The sequence below is a fragment of the Ambystoma mexicanum genome, chromosome 14 (assembly GCF_040938575.1).
Source record: "Ambystoma mexicanum isolate Mex_15411 chromosome 14, UKY_AmexF1_1, whole genome shotgun sequence".
In the NCBI taxonomy this organism is placed as follows: domain Eukaryota; kingdom Metazoa; phylum Chordata; class Amphibia; order Caudata; family Ambystomatidae; genus Ambystoma; species Ambystoma mexicanum.
In genome coordinates this window covers 131,112,219-131,134,019 of record NC_090940.1, presented here as the reverse complement: position 1 = coordinate 131,134,019, position 21,801 = coordinate 131,112,219, and the positions used below count along the sequence as shown (strand labels likewise).

The window sequence follows — 21,801 nt, the reverse complement described above, 5'->3', positions numbered from 1 at the left end:
ACAACGTACATGCACAGGAGCTGCACATCGATTTTAAGAGCCAGTACAGCCATACAGACGGTAGTTTGCAGAGATCGTAAGTTGTGCCATATCTTGTGTGATGTAATAAACCAGTCCTGGTGCACACCATATTGCATTCTGGTACACGTAGTTCTGCATTCATAATATGTGCAAGAATTCACAATAGCATGCAATACAAACGGTAGGACTTCTACGCTATTATTTGAGATCATGAGTGTTTATGAACTAGTGAAGTTGGGTCCGAAAATGAGATGATGTTTTTGATTTGCATTACCGTTAACATAGTTTAGAACAGAGGCGTTGCTAGGGGGGGGGGCTAAGGGGGCTATAACCTCTGGTCTTTTGGTTGTAGCCCCGGATAGAATCTCAGGAGCTACAGCCAAAAGGCTGGCTAGCCCCCAGTCCCGACAGTTCCGACATTAGCGTAGCCCCAGGTCTTTTCCAGACCTAGCAACACCCCTGGTTTAGAATGCTCCCATTCAGCAGTTTCTTCACATGCATTTTTGTTTTACTGTTGGGCCCCGAAAGAGAGAATGCACATATGCCCATTATCTTTACACAGTTGATATAATGGCTAACATTTACATATATTATTTAAAATGTTGCAAAATTTTAGGTACTCATTATGATGCAGGGAATGTTACTCCTTTGTATGTGATACGTCTTTACAGTAAGTGTTTCCTTGATTCACACTGCAACAGGAGCATCTGGTCTGAAAGCCCACGCACACCACAGTTAGCAATTTAATTTTCAAAGACAACAAATTGAATTGCAACATAAACCCCCTATCTTGTTAAGCTGTTTACTTTATTTCCATAGCGCCTGCTTGCTAGACATGCATACATGGTTCGGTTTCTTTGTAGCATCTTTGATCACAACAAGTTGCATGCCTTTTCCAAACGAGGACAACAAGCCGATGCCCTTGTAAAGTTTATTTTGCTGTGTGTCTTGAAAGTACAGTTCTAAAACTCGGTGATTTCATTTTGTGTTCAGATCACTATTGTGTTCTGGTACAAGGGAAGTGGCATTTAGTTATCTTTTAACTAATGGAAAGTATACCACCGTCTGGATAGTTAAGATGTCCGCTCGGTATGCGCAAGCATACACCGGAATGCACTGCTATAGAAATATATGTTAAATGTTAAAGGTATTTTTACCGCGCACCGTCACCAACGGAATTGGTCCCCAGGCGCTCTGACGGATCTGTAAACGATAAGGTGGGATGGGTTAGTAAGGTGAAGAGGGAGTAGGATAGTGAGAGAAATGGTGTTCTGTTGGCAGCTTCAACTCGGTATACACCGGGTGCTGAGCTTTGGTGTGGGTATTGGATCGGTTTCAGTCCGTGTGTGCTGTTGTTCGGGCTTATGTGTTGTTGCAGTGTTAAGTGCGTGCGGCTTGTTGTGCGAGAGATGGTTGTGTGAGTTTTTGAGTGCGATAAGTATGCAGAGTTTGAGCTTATATTGGTTAGTGGGTTACCTGACCTTTAGCATGCTAACATTCACAGTTTTGGCTCAGTGTGGCACCCGTTGACCTTCACAATCCCATCCAGATGCGGCGCAGGCTAATGTTTATCTAGGTGTGGGCATGCTAACTTTCACAATCCTGTCTAGATGCTACGCAGGCCAGTGTTCACAAATCCAAGTGTGGCACATGCTAACATTCAAGTTTTATCTAGGCGCGGGCATGCTTTTCTTCAGTCAGAATCTTATCTAGATGCGACGCAGGCTAATATTCACAATTCTATCTAAGTGTGGACATGCTAATATGCACAATTCCGTCTAAGTGTGGGCATGCCAACATTCAGGTTTCACCTCAGTGCGGCGCTTGTTGACCTTAACAGGAATGTTAGTATGTAATGCAAGGCAACTTCTACAATCCTGTCGTGAAAAGTTTCAGTCTGGTGGTCACAAATCTTTCTGGGTATACCTCTTGTGTGACTATGGCGGTCTATGTTATTGGGAGATAAGATAGAGTGGCAGGTTTTTTTTGGAGTAGAGTAATTGCTCTACTCCCCACCCATGTCGCACTCACAGTTTTTGCTGGTGTCTGATGACTGCTGGCTTCATTGGCTTCCCCTGCAGACACATCTTGGAGCCGCCAATGTAGGAGCCGCCCTTTGCCTCGTGGTCCTTCGCCGCGGGGGCTGCCCTGGGATGTCCTTGATATGGGATATGTGGACCAATCCGGATGCAGTGGGCGGGCTGGGAAGCGGGCAGAAGGGAAACCAGGAAGCGGGCGGCCCCAGGGACACAAACCACGCGCCGAGTGCGCAATGGGGCTTTTAAGTGCCATATATTTAATGTAAAATGGGCTTTCTTACAGGTGAGGGTCAGGAAACTCCTTACTTTGGTCGGGGTCCGCGGTAATGGCAGAGGGCAGCTGGTGCCGAGCCTCGCTGCTGCCTCTGTTTTGCTTATTTTTCTTTTTTCTTTTTCTCAGATAGGCCAATCGGGAAAGGGGAGGCGGGCAGAAGGGAAACCAGGAAGCGGGCAGCCCCAGGGACATGCACCTCCTTTATTTGCAGGGGCCCCAGCCTTGAGCCCAAAGGTAGAAGTTGAAGCCCTCCCTGCCAAGAAATCCTGGCTACACCACTGGCTGGGGGGCATGTTATGTTTTGCATGGCTTTAAGTGAAGTCAATCGCATAGCCCCAAATGCACAGGCACACAACATTGTGCAGTAGAAGACTGTGCTAGGGAAAGGCCAAATCTAAATGCTTAATGTAAACTGGGGAGGTGTCCTGCTTAAGGGCTTGTCTTGTCTACAGGCAAGAGTTGGCAGGCACAATAAAAGATCTACACTGCAATCGGTAAAAATGTGTTTGATGTACAGGAAGGGGTGGTGTGATTTCTATTTATTTATTTATTTTTTTTGTTTTTGTGTGTAACTAAAGGGATAAGTCTAAAGTATACAATAGACTGTAAAACCTTAAACTTCAGTCTGGTCTTTAGGAGTGAGCTAAAGAAATCGGTCCTATAAAATAGATGCTCCTTCTTTAGTTAATGGAGACCCTTGCTTCACGCCCACAAGCATGTGGTGTGGGTCCATCCTGCCAAGAAGTCCTGGCTTCTCTAGGTGCCTGGCTGTGTGTCTGTTTGCTGGTCCTTCCTAGCTGTGACGGCCTCTGCAAAGCAACATATTGGGTATATTTACATTTCCTATTGAAATCCACAACGCATAACCTCAGAATGTGGTCATATCATTTATGGCATTATAAAGGGAGCACATGCATTTCAAACAAATGAAAATATGACTAATAGGTCGATCTAAAAGGGCTAACTTTGCAGTCCCCTGTTCTCGTCAAAGTAGCTTGCATAATTCCAAAGCCATGACGTTAGGGAAAGCTACCTATCATATAGATTTATTGTGTTGCACGCAGTACGTGCAGCACCGATGTACGGAGACCTGTGATTCCTAAAGCAAAAAGGGCAAAGACAGGCTTTTTCCTAATGTGTTTTTTTAATGTTTTTTATTTTTCTCCTGCTCTCTGCAATTCACTTCTAGTAGTCCTAGTGCTCACTTGTCTCTTTTAGGAAATAATTGAACTTGGTTTCTTTGCTAGGAGATGAACATAGTCTTAGATCTGTCCTTGCGGCCATATTTGATCTTTCTTTATTAATGGGAACATTACCAGGCCTTACAAATTATAAAAAAAATCCCACTAGACCTGCAGGGCAAGTTCTTTAGCTTACATACTCGACCTAAGAGAAATGCACTCTCCCCAAGGTGACTGGTGACGAAATATTTACCAGTGCTTTTTGTAAAATGGTGTATGTCGCCATAAGCACACTTCATATTTGGTGCAATGCTGCCAAGCATCCACAGTGAAACTTGCATTTGCCAGTTTCTGCAAACAAAGTGTGGTTTCAGTAAATGCAAAATAAGTTTCTAACATCACCATACTCGCCAGAAAGGCTGAGTATCCTGCAAATGGTGCCCACCCTCATAAAAACTACTCGCCAATGCTAGTGGGCTAGAGAGATTGCAAGCCCTGATTACAACTGTTGTAGAGTTTTTGCCCCAGTGTGGTTTGTCTTGTGGCCTTTTTAAATGCTAGCCCTTTTATCCTGCTTTCTTTACTACTGTATTTGTTCTATGCAGTGCAGGGCTCTGCTGCCTTTACAGATTAGGTTTGCGCTTAGGAAATTGCTAAATGAAATCTTTTTATTTTTTTATTAACTCTTTTTATTGAATTTACATGTTAAACCAAAACAAACCCCCTACCCCCCCCCCTCCCTCCAAAGGCATTTCTGCTCGACCCCTGACCCGTTCCTTCCAGGGGCCGGTCACCAAGGTTCAACGTAGATACAACAGTTTTAGGCGCTGGGGGCACCAAACTACCCTAAACCGTCCTTGAGAAATGCCAAAGTTTCTCCCCAGTCTTTTGCAAAATGAAATCTTTTTAAGTCTCTCCAAATGGTGCCTGACTGACGTTTGTTTGGTCACTCACAGGCAGGCGTTAGCCTGGCATTGAAGGGCATTCTGCCCTGTATTGGATAGGCACCAGTACTGGCGATCGCTGCAGACCTGGACAGTAGGAACAGTGGTGGGTTCTGGCCCTAAGGGTATATTGTCAACAAGGGGAACCAGGCACCGAAGGCAGGATGTGCTATGGCACATTGGGCCACCAGTAAATTCTGGTACTGAAAACTGTAGTACAGGTATGAGAGGATCTTGCACTGCTAGTTACTGGTTAAAACCAATGTTCTTGAAGCCGGCATATGCCTGATGCCATGATGGTAGATGGCAGCATTAAGCCCTTAGCTGACACCCACCCCCTTACTACAGTCAGATTGGGAGGCAATGTGTGAGTCCAAACACCTGAAAATACTGATAAAGTATGGAGTCCCATGCAGTCCCAAGGCTGAAGGAAGAAGGAACGTACGTACGCATTAAGCATTATAAGGAAGGCATGGTATCAAACAGTAAGACAGACATGAGTGATCACAGTTCAAGGGTGTTTATTGAACTTCAATTGTGTTGGAAAAACTCCTATCTAATCCTAAATCTAAAGATGGGAGCAAGCAACAACCATCAAATAATAACGCAGTCTTAGTGAGTCCGTCAAAATAAAAGGGCCTATACTAATAAACCTATTGCCAATCCTTACTTCTAAATACAAATCGTGTAGGAAACCATGTTATGCAAAAGAAAAGTGTTCAAGTAATATGTCAGGATATTCAAGCCGTTTGCTTCCCTTCCCCACGTTTTCAGCATGGGACAAGGCGGCACTCCAGTTTAGAACACTTGTTGGCTTCTCTAGCACAAAGATACAGTTCAAAACCTCAACATCGGGACCTTCTGTGCCAAAGTCTCTGCCATTCATAGTCTCTTATTTCAGAGGGCCTGATGCAACACAACAAACATTAAAGTTCCTTTCTTCCTGGGGTACAACTTCTTGGGTTATTTATTTTTTTGATTCACCCCGGGTGCCCCTCCGCCAGGCTCATACCCACTTTAACACAAAACCTTCTCAGGTGATTCACTGTTGACCCCGAATCCCCCCCTCTGCTGGGCTCAGACCCACTTTAATACAACGTTTTCAATTGATCTCCTTCCGCTGGGCTCGGACCACCTTTCTCTACTTTTCCAAGCTTTCTTTACTTCAGAATTAGAAGATTTTCAACTGTGCGCATGTTTTTGCTCAACCCGTTGCAGGACCACTTCGATTCACAATTACTCGCTCTCTTCTTGATATGCTCTTTCTCACTTTCACTTTGCCAATTCTCAGCTGGATACCTTAAAGACTTTCGACTGAGCACCCACGCAGTGCTGTACCACTCGGGTATTGTATCTTGCTATGAAAGTTCCATCACTCATCAGCAGTTCAACTTACTTGCGTTCTTTTGTCACACGCGTTTTAACAATGTTCATTCCAGCGCTCGCCATCCGATATTTCTGCTTGCAACCTTGGCTTCAAAACCCAAATCCAGGAAAACATGGAATTGCATGAATGAAAGGCTTTTATACCTTTCACATTACCCCTGGCTCAAAATGAGCCCCAAACACCTTGTTTTTTTCAAATGATAAATGTTTACGTAGACAGTCTCATATGGTGTTCATAGGACTGATCTTTGTGGGTGAATTGCTGTAAAAACACCACAAGGTCGTATGGAAAAGTTACATGTCATTTGACGTTCTTGTTGATTTTCTCAGCTGACTAAGTAGGGTTTTATTGTGAATATCATGCTGAATCTTTGGCAAGTTTCTTCAGGATGAACATGAAAGGTAGTCTGCAGTTAAAGTTAGTGACTCGTTTTGGAGCTGTAAACTATGGGGTATACCTCTTCTAGATTTTATCCCCTGTAGACCTCAATATCGTGGTGGTTTCAAAAAAATCGAGGAATAAAGTTCAATCATATAATTTAAAAGTAATACGAGCTATTTGTTAATACGCATTGAGGCCCAGAATCCTGACTGGTTTTCACAATACCCTCATTAATATTCATGAGAACATCTGCATGAATTTAGAATCCTTGTATGCAAATGTATCTCCTGAATATTAATGAGGGGTATCGCAAACCTGTCAGGATTCCGGACCTCGATGCCTGGAGTTGGACATTGCCAAACCTAAAAGTTCACCCCTAGTTTAGCATTTTTCGTGCATATTAGTTTGCTGTTTTTGTCTTATAGGGCAGTGCTATGCCCAACCCGATAGTTCTCGAGTTATTAAGGCACTGCATGCGCATTTTACCCTCCTTGGAAATTGTGTGATGTAGTTGACAACTTTCTGATTGGATCTATTTATGGTGCGTTTTATTGTGAAATTTTCTTTTTTTTTAACTTTAGTTTCTATCAGTATTTATTCAAGGGTACAGAACAGTGTTTAATTTCAAAATCACATAACAATCAACATTCTTAGTCCTACCCCCGCCCCCTTCTATGCATCCTCACCGGTAGCTCACCACATATCCCTTCCCCCTATGTACTAGAACCCAAATAAACGGCCCAACCCCATTTAAAAAACTCGTCCAATAATGCAGAAACTCCTTTACTTGTGTCTCGGAGGGGCTGTCCTTTTTGTGTCTCCACTGGCCTGCATCGGCTCCCTCCGAGTTCTTCCCTCCGCCCCCCCCCCACACCCCTTCAATACCACAACTGCTGAGGTGTCAGTGATCTGCTGGGTTCTCCCCTCCCAGCCCCCCTTTTCAGCTTGTCACAAGGATCTAAAAATGCCCCCCTCCTAAGGAGCTCCTAGTATGGATAAACCCTTCAAAGTACCAACCTTGCCTAGATGCACTGATATCCAAACCGTGCCGACTCAGCAGGACTCCTACTTCCAAAGGAGGTTCTGGTAGGCCAGTCCTAACATCTGGTATGGAACCGCTGGTGGGGGGAGTGGGGGAGTGACCTAAACCTTCTTCTAAAGGGAGAATGATTCTGGAATCAGGGGAGTGTAGGATCGGTAACAGAAATAGGAAATCATGCAGTCAAACAACGTACGTGACCCTGGGAGACAACTGGTTTTCTTAGACTCATTCATGATCGGGCAATTCCAGGTAGAGCTGCTGTAGCGGCCCTGCTTCTCACATGTGCAAAATGCCTTTCGAAAATGGCAGCCAGCTTGTATTTAAACCATGGGCTGCTTTTCTGTCCGTCAGCGGGTTGGGTTGCACAAGAGGCAGGAAAACTGCAGAGCGTTGGGATTTAACCAATCCTTATTCAGAATGCATAATCATGAACACCTAAACAGTTAGGCGAGGGAAATCTCTCAAGGTTGGCGCAGGCCACTATATAGCCCCTGAGCCCTGGCTCTTTTCAGGAAAGTATGGTTGTTTGGTGGCAGCAGGGAGGCAGGGGGGTGTTGGTTTGTGCTGGAAACAGAAGCAGTTGGAGGAGAAAATGAAACGAGGGAATGAAGGCGGCTGTCGAGATTAGACCAGAGGGAACGACAGGAGCCTGGAAGTGGCTGAGAGCAAGGGGCCAAGGGAGAGTAAGGAGTGTGGGTGAATAGGCAGACATGAGACAAGCCAGAAAGAATGGAGTTGAGGATTGTTTGAGGTGCAAACATATGGTGCAGTGTTGAGGAGGAGCTGTGATGCTGGAAATGCATCGGAGGGACAGGCCTCCGTATCCTTGTCTTTTACTGATTTTTAATCGAGTGTTCTGTTGTGTTTTCCATGCAGGAGCTCATGTGGGACTCCTGGCGGTGCAGCTCTCTTGGTTTGGTGTACGGACCCATGGGATACCCTTATGGTACCCATGGGTGGGGGTACAACCCTGTACCCCTAGTGTATGTTTTTGGGCACCTGTGTGGCCCACAGAGCAGGGTATGGGCTGGTGGCAGATCCATACTGAATTTGACAGGTGCTCTGAGTATCCTCCATTTTGGAATACCCAGGCCTTGCCATTGGAATTCATAGATTCCTGATCGGAAACAAGATGGCCCCTTGTGGCCTCTTGCTTTCTATTGCCTGTTGCCTTGTTTTCCCAAAGTCATGGGAAGCCCTGGCTCTGTCCTTTCCCCCTGACTGGATGTTGGGTGGAAGTTCCATATATGGTGTTGTTGTGAAGTCCAGGCAAGACTGGCTGGAGCCTTCCCAGTGACTTTATGTTGTGGGTATGCCCTGTGGGTGGGACCTGGGTGAATAAAGTGTGTGACGAATATGCACTTCTTGTTGTGGATGCCTAGTTTCTGGTGTTTGACACAATGACTGAGACAGTTCTGCCCGAAACTGGGATGAATGCAGTGTGGAGTGTTGAATGGCTGGATACGTGTCCCAGTACACATAACTTGCTGTGAGTGTCTGGAGAGAAGTGAATGGCCTGAATGCACTATGCACCTGATTGGCTGCCTGCCTGCATGAATACCCTTCTGACCGATTGGTTGCCTCAGTGTGACCCACCAGAATGAATGGGAGATCAACTAGTATATGGGGGCCTCTCACTGCTAGAATTCGTGTTCAGAAGCTGAAGCGAAACTGGAGTTGAAACTGAAGCTTAACCTTGACGCCCTGCTGGAAGAGAAGTCTTGCTGCTGCTCTACTTCACCAATCTGAAAGCTACTGTGTCTCCAAGGACTGACCCAGAGAGGACCTGGTTAGGGGCCCTCTTCCCGAGCTACGAGGGACCATCGTGCACCAGCTGATCTTTGCCAAAGCTACCTGGTAGACAGACCTACAACAGGCTGCTGACCAGAGACGGGGACCGCCGCAGAATCACAAGGAGATGTGCCCGGACACTGTTGTCCATCACCGTCGGCGACCACCGTTGCCGAACTGAGCCGCCGTGCTCCCTTTGCTTAAGTAACATTTGATCCTAGGATGCTCTTGTCTGCACCGTCGACTGCTTTGTCCCGCTGGAGAAAGTCGAGGCCGCCGACACGCTGAAGAGCATCTGCCGGTGGGTTTCCCGCCACCTGATGACCGTAGAGATGCCGGACGACTCAATGCCGTTGCTGGGCCGCAGTTCTTCACAATCTCTTTGCGGTCCTGAACTATCGTCACCGAGGTGCCCCGCACACCTCTTCCTTGCAGGACGCCAACGCTCCGTCGTCGACGAGCACCACTAGGAACGAAGCTGCCACCTCACTGTCATCGTTCAACCCTTTTTCCTCGTGGGATCTCGACGATCTGTGGCTCCTGCCCTAAAGGGAGCCGCTCAAGAAGGATCCGACGACGACCCGACGACAAACTCTGCTATTCCAGGTACATTGGGGTTGTAGAACTATTGTAGAAGGAAATAAGACTTCTAGAACAATATATGGACTGGGCTTGTATGATCTATCTTTATTTACAGGTTGCCCAGGTGGGGGGGGGGGACCTCCACACAGAATTGTGCCTAGTTGGTAGGGGCCAGAATTCTGCCAATTGTTCTAACCAACTGCTCTTCCTCCTATGTGTATTGTTGGTTACCTTTTATTAATTGATTTGTGTGACATTTAACCTGAGTACAGTTGATGCACTTTAATGAAGTCTAATAATAATTGTGGTACCACTTAGAGCTGTATATATATTTGCCATTATAGATTAACTAAGCACAAAGTGAGTTATTGTGATTGTATATAACCTTTGAACTTAATTATATAAAGACTGTGTTTTAACTAATACAGTGTGTGGACATTCCATTGTGGGGGGCTAGGGGACTACATTGTACTTAAGAACCAGCTTGCATCACCTCCTGAGAAGCTAGGCCATGATTGCTCGTCCATTGCTACCGTAATAGACAATCTTGGCTGGGGTCCTCTGTGCCTCTCCTCTACCATATAGAGAGCAGAAGTACAGACCCCCCACCCCCCTTCAGTCTTTACAGGAGCATAATGAGGGAAAAGAGGAGTACATTGGCGAGGAGTAGAAGAAGAGGTCCTCTTGGGCATGATAATCTTCTGGTTCCTCAAGAAGTTGGACACGATTCTGGCTCCGGTCCTCAACACGCCTTTCTCAAGACAGGAACAGGAACAAGAAGACCATAGCCTGTAGCACCCTATAAACAAGCACAGTTGCCAACTGCATGATATAAGCTCTTAGGATTAGGTTGTTGTTACTTGGCACCACGTTAAGCTGCTGCCTTGGCCTAACTGGGGGTTCGGGGAAGTTCTGAGACCCGCGCAAAAGGATCTCCCCTCAGTCCTAGCTGAGAAGCAAAGACAGAATCAGGAGCCAAGAAAGATGTATGGGGACACTTGATCCCCAGTCTGTGAATGACTGAGAAATGAAAATGGCAGCAATCTCCAGATTAAGGATTACAAACCCAGACACTTTTGTTTTGATTTGTCTTCAAAGCAACGGTATGTGGTGATTACGCTTTATATTTATACTAATGTGAACAACACCTCCCAGGAAAGAGTGACCCAAAACACAGAGACTTGAAAGCTAAACTAAGGTGAAGCCATCCTGATCCAGCATACAAAGAGTTTGCTGGACCACAGGGGAGCCACTCCATTGTGTATCACAGTTGCATAAGGAAGGTTTCAGCGATCGGAAGGGCTGTGGGTGATTTCTTTTTTTTTTATAGATTTTTTTTTTTTTTCCCTTCAATTTTCAACCTAGCCTTGTAGATCTCCTGAATAAATATTCAGGTTCTCGTTTTTGTATCTGCATGATGTTGCTCCTGCTCCGCTTCATGACATGGCACTGCCAGGGATGGCGATCCCTAATTTGTTCCCTTTTTTGCCAATTAAAAAAACACTGTTCTGTGAGCTAAATATGCAGTTGTGTTCCTAATAAGTCATTAATGGTGGTGTTTTTCTGTTTAAAATGTATTAATTTTTTTTCCACTGGTTAATTCCTTTGGGGGACTTTATGACCCAGAGCAAGCTCTTCAAATCATTGCTGGCTTGCGTTCTATGTCAATGGAGCAGAGATTCAACGCCCCCCATAAGCTATGTTGTTTCAATAGCGGTCACTCTCGACCAAAGCCCCCTCTCCTCTGTGGTCACTTTTTCCTGAATGTCCACTCCTTTAAATAATTACATCTGTGGCCATCAGAGGCTTCTAGAATATTGGGATCCCCGCCCCTCTGATGACCAGTACATTCAGAGATGCATAAGAGTGAACTACTACCTGCACAGTTGTATTTGTTATTCATTCTCTGACCACCAATGACAAAAGACTTAAGTGCCGATGGCTCAATGCACACACACATTATTTTCAAACAATAAAATGCAGTTTGAGCACAGAATTTTCGAGAATCTGCTTGTCCATTGATTAGCTAACAAGTTGCAACCGGAAGAGAAGATCTCACTAGTTAAAAAAAAAAAAAAAAAAAAAAAGTTGGATTGTCAAGAAATTTTACAGATAAGATGCAAGGTTTCTTTCCAAGATGCAGAGCAGGCAGGAAGAACCTATTTCCTAGGCATGTTTCATGGGAAGCTGTGTAGATGGGCTTTTTGATATCTGTCTATCCGTAGAGGGGCCGAAGGTGTGGGAAGCGTGCTCAGCTTGTTAATAACTTGATCTGCCCTGGGAGTGAGAATGTATGCCCACCCCCTTACAATGTCTTGTCCCTGCTCTGTCGTGAAGAGGGTGTCTGGAATGAGGCAAATTTGGGTACAATGGCTTAGCAGTTGGAGTTTTCGGTACTGGCCTGGACCTTTTGAGGAAGATCTTGTTATCCCGGCTCCATTTTGAGGGGTATGTTGGGGAATGAGATCTGTGAGCTAGCTCCAAGCTAAGGAATGAGCAGATCTGCACTGCTTTACTTCTAGTGGCCCAGTGAACTATCTTTTCCTGAAGGTCACATGCTCGCTAGTGTGCAGATCTTGTGGTGTTTTGATAATGTTTGTGTACAATTTGGGTTGTTTTCCTTAGTTGTAGTGGGGAGCAGTGGAGTTGCTGATTCACATCAGTGGGTTTAAGTAGATGTAATTGTATTTTAGAGGATGCTTTATAGGGTGCAATTCACCCAGGGACATCGTGCCACTACATATACAGTGAGAATAAAGATCATCCTTGCTGCTGAAAGAGCAGTTCTTGAGACCTTTGCAGAAGGTAAGAAGATATATTCCAGTGCATAGCGGCAACAGTATAAGATTCCAATGCACTGCTGCTTGAAGAGGGAAGAACCTGCCACACTCTCTCTCTGGCTTTCTGATACTTTGTACCTTTAAAATGTATTAAAACTGAGCCCTAAGAGCTGTGACGTGTTTGCAGAACCTCAGTCTGTTAAACAAAATAGACCCTTCATTGTAAAGATGGTCTTGTGAATAAGACACATGACAATGAACACTATTCTTTGCTTAACTGGTAGTGGAAGAGTTTTAAATAGTGACACAACGCACACCATAACCTTCAGTTACGTCTTGTATTAGGATTTACAGTATACATTATTGTGTTGGATGAATGCCTATAGGTACAAGGAATTGTTCTTTAAATAATACAAACTCTTGAGTAAATTAGTGTTAAGGATAGGATAACTCAAAGTATGGTTTGCTGGGTGCTTCCAAGACCACCTGATGTTCAGAAGGTTAAACCAAAGTTCCAACGTTGATGACCAACAAAGTTCCAAACTAAAAATTCCTTTAGCCTCCAGGCTAATCCCAGTCTACAACACAAGAGTTCTCAAGGTTTAGCTAACACAAAGTCCATGTTCTTCAAAATCCTTACTTGTACAACCAAACACTATATAAAATGACTTCCTGTACAGTTCACTCCCTGGGCTAATCAAGGTTCTGTCTTCCACAGGAGTTCCAGTGACCACATATTCTTCAGGAGCCCTCATGGTCTCTTGTGTCTATAACCCATCTCAACCCTCTCTATGACCTTGGGTTCTCTCCAGTCCCACTCGGGTCTCACCGTTAACTTGGTTTATCTCGGTTTCTCAGAGGTCTCTCCACAGCCTTTATTTCTCTCAGCACAACTCTTTGGACAGTAATGCCCGCCACCCCTTCCGCCATGCTTCATCAAGGCTCCTTTTCAGACCAAGGATATTTCCACCCCCCCTGCCAGGGGTTCCTTTTCTCTGTTTAATCAAGGAAGTTCCTCACCTTTAGGCCTTCCCTTTGAGATCAAACTCTGTGGTTATGACCTCTCCCTAGGTCCTCTCCAACACTGCTTCGGGTCTTTTGGTTGCACCTCTGTCGTAACCTTGCCAGTGCAACTATTGTGTAGTGGCCACCATCTGTACCACCTCTTCCCAGGTAGTATTCTTCCTGTGTCTGTAGGGAGTGTATGAAAGCTAATCTGCTTCCTTCTAGTCTTCTCTCTTGACTGGCATTTTCCCCTTTATCTGACTGGGCCGGTGAGTTAGTTGGCCCAGGATTGCTTCTTACCTTGTGGGTCTTGTGTTACCTGTCCTCCGTGGTCTATTCTCTTAGTGTGGCCTTTGAATTCTGGGCACATTATTATCTATCTACCTTTCAGTATTGGTTGGATGGAATGGCTGTGTAAAGTGCTTAGCTGTTTTCCCCAAGCCTTCAAACAGGGACTGAGTGCCGCACCTTTTTGGGACCACAAACTGGAGTGGGCGCTTTTCGGCCGACTTGGCGCCAGCAGAGCCCTCTGTTTCAAGTGAGTGCAAGCATTCTGCCTTATTTTTGAAAGGTAAGCTGTTTGAATGAGTTCCTTACAGTTTAGTTTCTTTCCACTCCAGTCATGTGTTTCAAACTGCCTGTTGTCTTCGTTGTGTGCCTTTTTTTTAAAGGCTTTCCAATGTTATAAAGACACATTTACAGCTGCCATGTTTTCCCATATTGGAGTTTGATTATGAAACTGGACTATTGCAAAGCCTCTCTGCAAGAAAGTTGATTCTTCTTTAAAGGAGGACTGCGTCTCTGAGGGGGAGATGAGCCCAGGGAATCTCACACCATCCAGACTCTGGGAGGCGCATCAGGTAGTGCCCAGACCAGTCCTGTCTGCTGTGACTTGAGCCTACCCACACAAAGGAATGGAGACTTTCTTTAACTCGCCACATTAGTCCATACAATGATGCTAGGAGTCTTGATCTTACATTCTCAGATGTTTTGATTTTGGGAATAAGCCTGCACCTCAAGCATTTTGCACACTCTGTGCAAATGTATCACTTGTTTCTTCGGAAGGCCAAGATAAATACTGTTGGGGAAATCTAATCGCGTGCAAATAAATACATTTACAGCCATGATCTTGTGTGAAAAGGAAAGAAGTGGGAGTTAGTGTCTAAGCTTCTGCAACTGAAAGAATCCCATCTTTATTACAGATGACTCCTGCAGGGCCATAGAAAGGTATGAGTGGAAGATCGGACCAGATTCCTTACAGTCTTGGAAGGGCAATAGCAGTTGCTGAATATTCATGGCCAAAACGTATTGCCCCATTAATTCTCAACCACATTAATTGGCAGAACCTCAGTTTTGTTAGGCAGGTACTTGCTGAAGATCAATCCTGTCCAGTCTCTTAATTGACAAAAATAATCTCATCCCTGAGTGTTCCGGCAGATGTGACCCTATCCACAGAGAGTCTTACCAAGGTCTGGTTATAGTCTGCATAGTTAAAGATTTGGTAGCCACTATGTCTGATAAGGTTTGATATAAATGTCAAACAAAAATGGTTAAAGGGCTGATCCATGAGAATGCCAAGTACAATGAGCAGGAGGTTAGACGATAGTGGCCCCAGAATACTACCTGTGATAGTAAAATCAGCTTGGATGTAATCCAATTTAAAACTGAACCCCAGGGGCCGCAGTACCAGATGGTCTACTGTACTGAATACGGTGGACGGGTTGAGTAAACTGAAATATACAACTTCACAATCTTCTGCTTACTTAATTATTCTTTCAAGGATGCATGTTTTTGCTTGCCTGGTCTAAATCCCAGCTGGGCACTGTCAAGCAACCCCTCTTCTTCAGCTAAGTTAATAAGCTACCTGTTGTTGTTTAGCGAGAAAGAGGAATTGAATTAAGGGATCAAAGTTGACAAAATATTCATGGTCGTCATATATTTTGAAACTGGGGACGTATCCTAGTCTTTCCAATCGTTACAAAGAATTCTTCGAGTCAATGACTTATTCATTAACTCTACTCTACAATGTGACCATTAATAGTGGTAAGACTTCTTAAGTTGTTTGAGGCATATGTCTAATGGGATCCAATTGGCATGCGGATTACAATAAGATCTCCACTTCTTCATTCAACATAAGCTGTTCCTAGGAGAGCCCTGGGATGAGGAAGGACCAGTGAATTCTCATGATAGTATCTGTCAGTAAAGACTGACCTGACCCTCTCTATTTTATCATACAAATATGTAAATGGGCCATCTACTAACATTGGTTAGGGTACTAGATTAGGTGACAGAATGTAGAGGGTACCCAGTTCATTTTGAAATTTTAAAAGTTCCTTAGTCCTATTACTTGTATTGTCTATCCTGTAAGCAAAAAAAAGGTTTCATTGCATTAGCTACAGCGGTTTTGTAGCCGCAATGATGTCTTTATATGAAATGCATAGCTGCTGAGGCAAGAGAACGTCTCCATTTTCTTTCTAAATTTTCAGGTACACGTCATATATGTTAATTTCTCTTGAGAATCAGGTGTGTTTGAAGTTTGACTTAAAGGTATATGTTTTGAGCAGTGCCATCGCATTCACTTTTTTGACAATGTGATTGAATCCAAATGAAATACTTGAGCTGTTCAACAGATATTTAAATACCTAAGTTATTTTAGTTCAACTGTCTCTTTAGTGACCAATTTTGCTGGTACCTGTGATTCTATAATGACTATAGAGTTGGTGGGTACATTAACCGTAAACAGAACTTCTCAACGATTTGGCCAGATCATTGGCAATGGGGTATCTGCTGATATCTGAGATGACATTAAGACTTGATCTAAAATATGACCCGCTTGTTCCCAGAAATGGTGAGTAAATGGGATGTGATTGAATTATAGGAATTATATGCAGTGAATCTCCCCAGGACGCACATTTTTCAGTAAAGGTAGCACTTTACTCTCTGGGAGCACCTAAAGTGGTTTACTAGTAACATTACTTATTTTTGAATTGATTCATTACCTAATTCCTAGAACATACGAAAGATGTGCATCTCCACGTCTCCCTTTTTGAATTATGGGTAAAGCCTATCATTGAAATTCCAAGGATAATAAAATTGGGGGTTGTGATAAGAATTTCTGTTGTTGCTACTATTAACTTATCTAAAAAGTCTTTCCTCACATAAGGGTATCTATAAATCAGATACTGTGGAAACTGGAGCCTTGGAGTCCTCTGCTCTGCGGGTGATATTGTGGGGGAGGATTTGAATGGAGATATACACATGGTCCTCCACCCTGTTGGAAAGGGAAAGACTGCATACCTATATATCTGCAAGTATTTGTGGGATAATTTAGTAGTTGCTGGTGTCAAAAGCTGCTGAGATGACAAGCAGTATAAGGGTGCTCTGTGTCAAGGTTGGAATTGTTCGTTTAAAGTCTCTCGTACAGAGCGTCTAGATTCTGTTCCACTCATTACTCTGAATCTGTGCTGGATCTCACATAGCGTGTTCCTGGTCTCCACATGGTCCATTAGAGTTTGATAGAAAATGTGTAGAGTTCTGCCCGGGAGGGGGATGTTACCGATGCTTGCTGAAAACCTTTTAAAAAGAATATTTTTGATAGAGACTTGATATTTTCAGATGTGAAGTACTCTGGAATATCTCCTCCTTATGTGGAGCAGTTGAGAGTGAATAGAAGAAACAGGCAAGGCCTGGTTGTTGTGTGGCGGCTGTCCAGGTATTTGGTGGATACAGGACTTCTGGTGATCCTGCTTTGTTGGAGCTTCTGGGGTAGTAAATTCCCCTTCTGATCGGAAGACCATAACATCAGAGGGTCCTGGGGTGTCTTGGAGCAGACACATGCTCTGTTTCATAGCTGAGTAGTGTTCTTTGGCCATTTCCTTTGTTGTGGGTTTTGTCCATGTTTACTGCTTTCTGCTTAGTGTGCGTGTATGGCCTCTGCACTTAAATTTGAAGTTGTTGAGAGTAGGAGCCTTCACTGGTCTCTCAAATAATTCTTCCTCCAAGATTGTTCCATCATTCTGCTCTATTAAGATCTTTGAGATCACTGGTGTACTATCTCACAGCACACTTTTTCTGGGTGGGTTTGAGAGATTTCAGGGAGGTGAGTTTGTCGGACTTTTGTATTGTCCAGTCACAAAGTGTGCAGATACCTTTTGTTTGATTTTTCTGGGGCACCATGTGGGGGAGAGAGGCCCTTTTGAGGGAGAGTCATTACTTTGATGGGGCTGTTTTCCACTTAGGTCCTTGGCTTCCAAACTGAGCCTCCTTTGAGTAACTATAATGTTGGTGCGGGACAACCAAATGCTAGAACTGCTTTTATTTTCTCTTAAAAGCAGTAAGCCCCTCCCCCCCTCCTTTTTTTTAAAGCGCTCCTGCAAGGCCTAGATATCTTTTTGCCCCCACCCCCCCCAACCATAGTCGCCCCCACACTTTGAAGACTAATGATGCTTCTTGTTTCGTGTTTATGTCCAGTGTGGGATCATACTCTGTGGGGGGAGTCATCTCGCGAGCTGATTCTGGTGAACCACATTTAGGATTGCCCAGAGTGTTCTGGTTGCGTTTATTGCTTTTTTCCTCCATGTGTATGTTGATGTCTACCAGGATGGTGAGGTAGTCTCGGTCAAGGTTTGCAGCCGCGTCTGTGAATTGATGGTAATACTATAGTAAGGTCCTTTGGTCTCCCAAAGCAGGTATTGAAATAGCTGAGAGCTATTTAGCTCCTGCTTGCTGCCTAGAGAAGCCTTGTTGGCTTAACATCCAAACATGCACATCTGACATTAAATCTGTGTGTTTGTGTAGGAATGTGTATAAAGGACACATCGAAAAGCTTATTTAATCTTTAAATGGGACCTCTATATTGAGCAAAAAGGTATAGTTTGCATCTCATGTGGAAGTTACATTTTCCATGATCTATGTATAGCTCCTGCTTACTAGGTGATGCCTGATATCCAGGATTGGCATCTGGCTCCTGTTCATCAACTCTTCCCTTTTCGGTCCCCACCACAGCATAGGATATAGGATACGTCTGAAGCACATGTAACATTGTCCTCAAATGTAAAGGGAAAGCAAATAATTAGGGAATTTTACACTGGTTTTGTTCATTTACAAGGCGTCGACTCATCCGGCTACGAGTTTCCAGACTGTTCTTTGGATCCTGTTATCCTTGACCTTGCCCCTGGGCATTAGAGTGAATAACCTACAACAAGGGTATATGTACTGTTATACTGCTCCTTTTTGTTCTTCCTAACCCTAGGGGCTGCTATGAACCTCTTTCCATATTATATCTGAATACAATCCGGAAGGGTTCCAATTAGAACACTTCTCAAAGAAGACACTTAATTTCCTAACTGTGGACCTACCTGTTGAGCACAGTATAATGAAGGAACTGCACTTGGATCTTCGCTGCTGATCAAGATGCACCATTAAACTCCTTTAAATTGATTTCATTATAATGACATCATATCTTTCTATAGCTCTTCATTTCTGATTACCTGTCAAGACACAAAGCAGTGAATGCAGGATACCCACAGATTTCTGGGGAGAGAGCTTAACTCGTTAGCCTCTTATCCACATTCTGTGCTGTTGGGTTAGGGCAGGGCTTCCAATGGCGACTTGGGGCACTGCTAGCAATGGGTTGTTGACCCTTGATTACATCCTGCTATTTGTGCCCTCCTGGGAACTGTGATCATTGAGCTCAACATGCTTTTGCTTTTTTTTCTCCAGGGCACAGACCATCATGAAGGCTCGTTTGAAAGGCGCCCAGACAGGTCGCAACCTCCTTAAGAAAAAATCTGATGCTCTCACGATGCGCTTCAGGCAAATCCTAAAGAAAATCATTGAGGTAAACCTATTAAATATTTCGTCAACCAATGGAGTGCATGATGATGATGATGATGATGATGATGATGGTGGTATTGGGCAAGTGGACGAATATCAACATAGACTTTGTTCGCAATGATCAGTGTTGTCATTAGTTTCGAACATCTTGAGTTCAGAGCTAAGGTTATATGTAATAAGAGATTGGGTCATTGTTATATACATCAACAAATTATGGTTCGTCTCAATGAGTAATATTGCCCGCTAGGCAGCGATAATGAATGAGGGGGCTGGGGGGAGCAACATTAGGGAGCAGTGTTCATATCTTTTGTCTGTGTGTGAAGTGATATCTGAGCAAACTGAAAAGGAAAGTGCTGATTCTAGCCTTTTCCGAAGGCTTTCCCTCGCTAATGCAGGACTCCAAGTATTAATTTGTTTCCTTTTTTATTTGTATCATTTCCATTGGAAAAAGATGTCTAATAATATTCTTATTCTATTATGTCTTTTATGTAATGGCCCTATTCTCATTACTTAACATCATATATTGGCAGCAACATCCAATCCAGCAAGGCTGCAGAATTACTAAACGATGTATGCTTTGTTAATGATTTATGCAAGTATATTACTGCCTCTTTTATATGTATGCAAAGAAAATGTTAACTAAAGTTTGTATTGTATATTTTAAAAGGATTGTTTTTAAAGCATGTTTTAATCGTGTATTTAACATTGTATTTTACTCTCGATAAATGGTGTGAAACCCGAAATAAAGTATTGATCTTATCATCAAGGATGTTCGGTCCCTTCGGTGATGGAAACATCCTGATGATTTCATTGTTCTGCCTAGCTACTGGCCATTAATTATAATTGCTGTACTTAATTGGCACACTCTACAAACTAAATTGTTGCTCAGCGCTGATTACGGGTATCGCTCCACTCAATGGAACCCATATTATTGACTTAAGAAATGGAGGCTGAGTGGATCAGCAGAGCATCCAGCCTATGGACATGAGGTCTGTTTATTTTCACAGTCCTCTCATAACTTAATTTGCTTCTTGGCACAACTTTGCTGCTTTAGTCCCCTGAATTATATTTTCTGCATATTCTTCTGGAATAACCAATCCATCTGCAGAGAGTCTAATTTGATGAGGCTGACCAGTTGATGGGAAGCATAGCTGCCATTTCATGTCAGATCTTGATTGGCGGTTAGTGAAATACCCATTTTCGCTTCTGTGAATCAGTATTCCATATTGATTGGAATATCCCCACCGCCTCAATTATGACTCCGATGTGGAATTCGGTTCGGTTTTGGCCCCCTTCCACCTGTCAGATGGAGTGGAATTTCCCCCACTCTGAGAGGCCTTAAATTCCAATTTATAAGAGTGAAATATTTATGCCGAGGGGTCAGAAAATTCAGCGCACTCGAATGTGTGGCCCGAATGCGTATCCCATTCTGTTTGTTTGGAATCTTATGCATTCCAGCTACATACAGAGGGTGTGCATTTAGCGGAATTCTCAGCATTGCTCTGTAGGGTGAAATCCACCTATTGCATTTTGCCTATGAAATTGTCACCCACACCTACTTTTAAACACTCATTCTACCTGCAGTACCATATTTTCTTAATATGTTTTGTAGAATCTTTGCAGTTGAAGTTTTTATTTAGAGTAGAGATGCATTTTCTTCAGTAGTTCAGTGGTAGGACATTTAATGAAACTATAGCCTTGTCTTGCTATATGGGCACTTCAAAATGTCAGATTCTCTCTCTGCCTGTGTGTCTCTCTCGCTCTCTCTCTCGACTCGCCTGTCACTTTCTCGTGCCCTCTTTCTCGTGCCCTCTTTCTCATGCTCTTTCTCGCTCTCTCTCTGGGCCTCTCTTTCTCTTTCTCTCTCTTTCTCTCTTTCTCTTTCTCTCTCTCTTTCTCTTTCTCTCTCTTTCTCTCTCTTTCTCTCCCTTTCTCTCCCTTTCTCTCCCTTTCTCTCCTCTCTCTCTCCTCTCTCTCTCCTCTCTCTCTCCTCTCTCTCTCTCTCTCTCTCTCCCTGGGCCTCTTTCTCTCTCTCTCTCTCTCTCTCTCTCTCTCTCTCTGGACCTCTTTCTCTCTCTCTCTCTCTCTCTGGACCTCTTTCTCTCCCTCTCTTGCTCTCTCTTGCTCTCTCTTGCTCTCTCTTGCTCTCTCTTGCTCTCTCTTGCGCTCTCTTGCGCTCTCTTGCTCTCTTTCTCTCCAGGCCTCTTTCTCTCTTTCTCTCTTTCTCTCCAGGCCTCTCTTTCTCTCTCTCTCTCCAGGCCTCTCTTTCTCTCTCTCTCCAGGCCTCTCTTTCTCTCTCCCCCACACGGATAAAAGGCAGAGCACACTTTGAGCGAGGCAAAGCACACGAGAAAGCAGCAGTTCCAAGATGGCAGTTTAATACAAGGCAAAGGACGGTAAAACAGAACAGGATTGCAAGGAGGGAAGTGCCCTTGTCCTTTTCGACAAGGAACCAGTACTTTCACGTGCCTTCGAGAATAGCAAACATAAGACCCGGAAACAAGGCTGAAGAATCCTTCATTGTGTGTCAGAGGTACAC

At 44.0% G+C, this 21,801-nt stretch overlaps 1 protein-coding gene across 1 annotated transcript in view; it reads left to right on the top strand.

Annotated features, from left to right (window-relative positions):
* The window catches only part of ATP6V1D (ATPase H+ transporting V1 subunit D), a 238,305-nt gene that overhangs the window by 16,663 nt on the left and 199,841 nt on the right, over positions 1–21,801 (top strand). Inside the window, exon 2 of the mRNA XM_069638720.1 lies at positions 19,149–19,266. Coding sequence (XP_069494821.1) covers positions 19,149–19,266 — 118 coding nt within the window. The remainder of the gene's footprint in view (positions 1–19,148; positions 19,267–21,801) is intronic.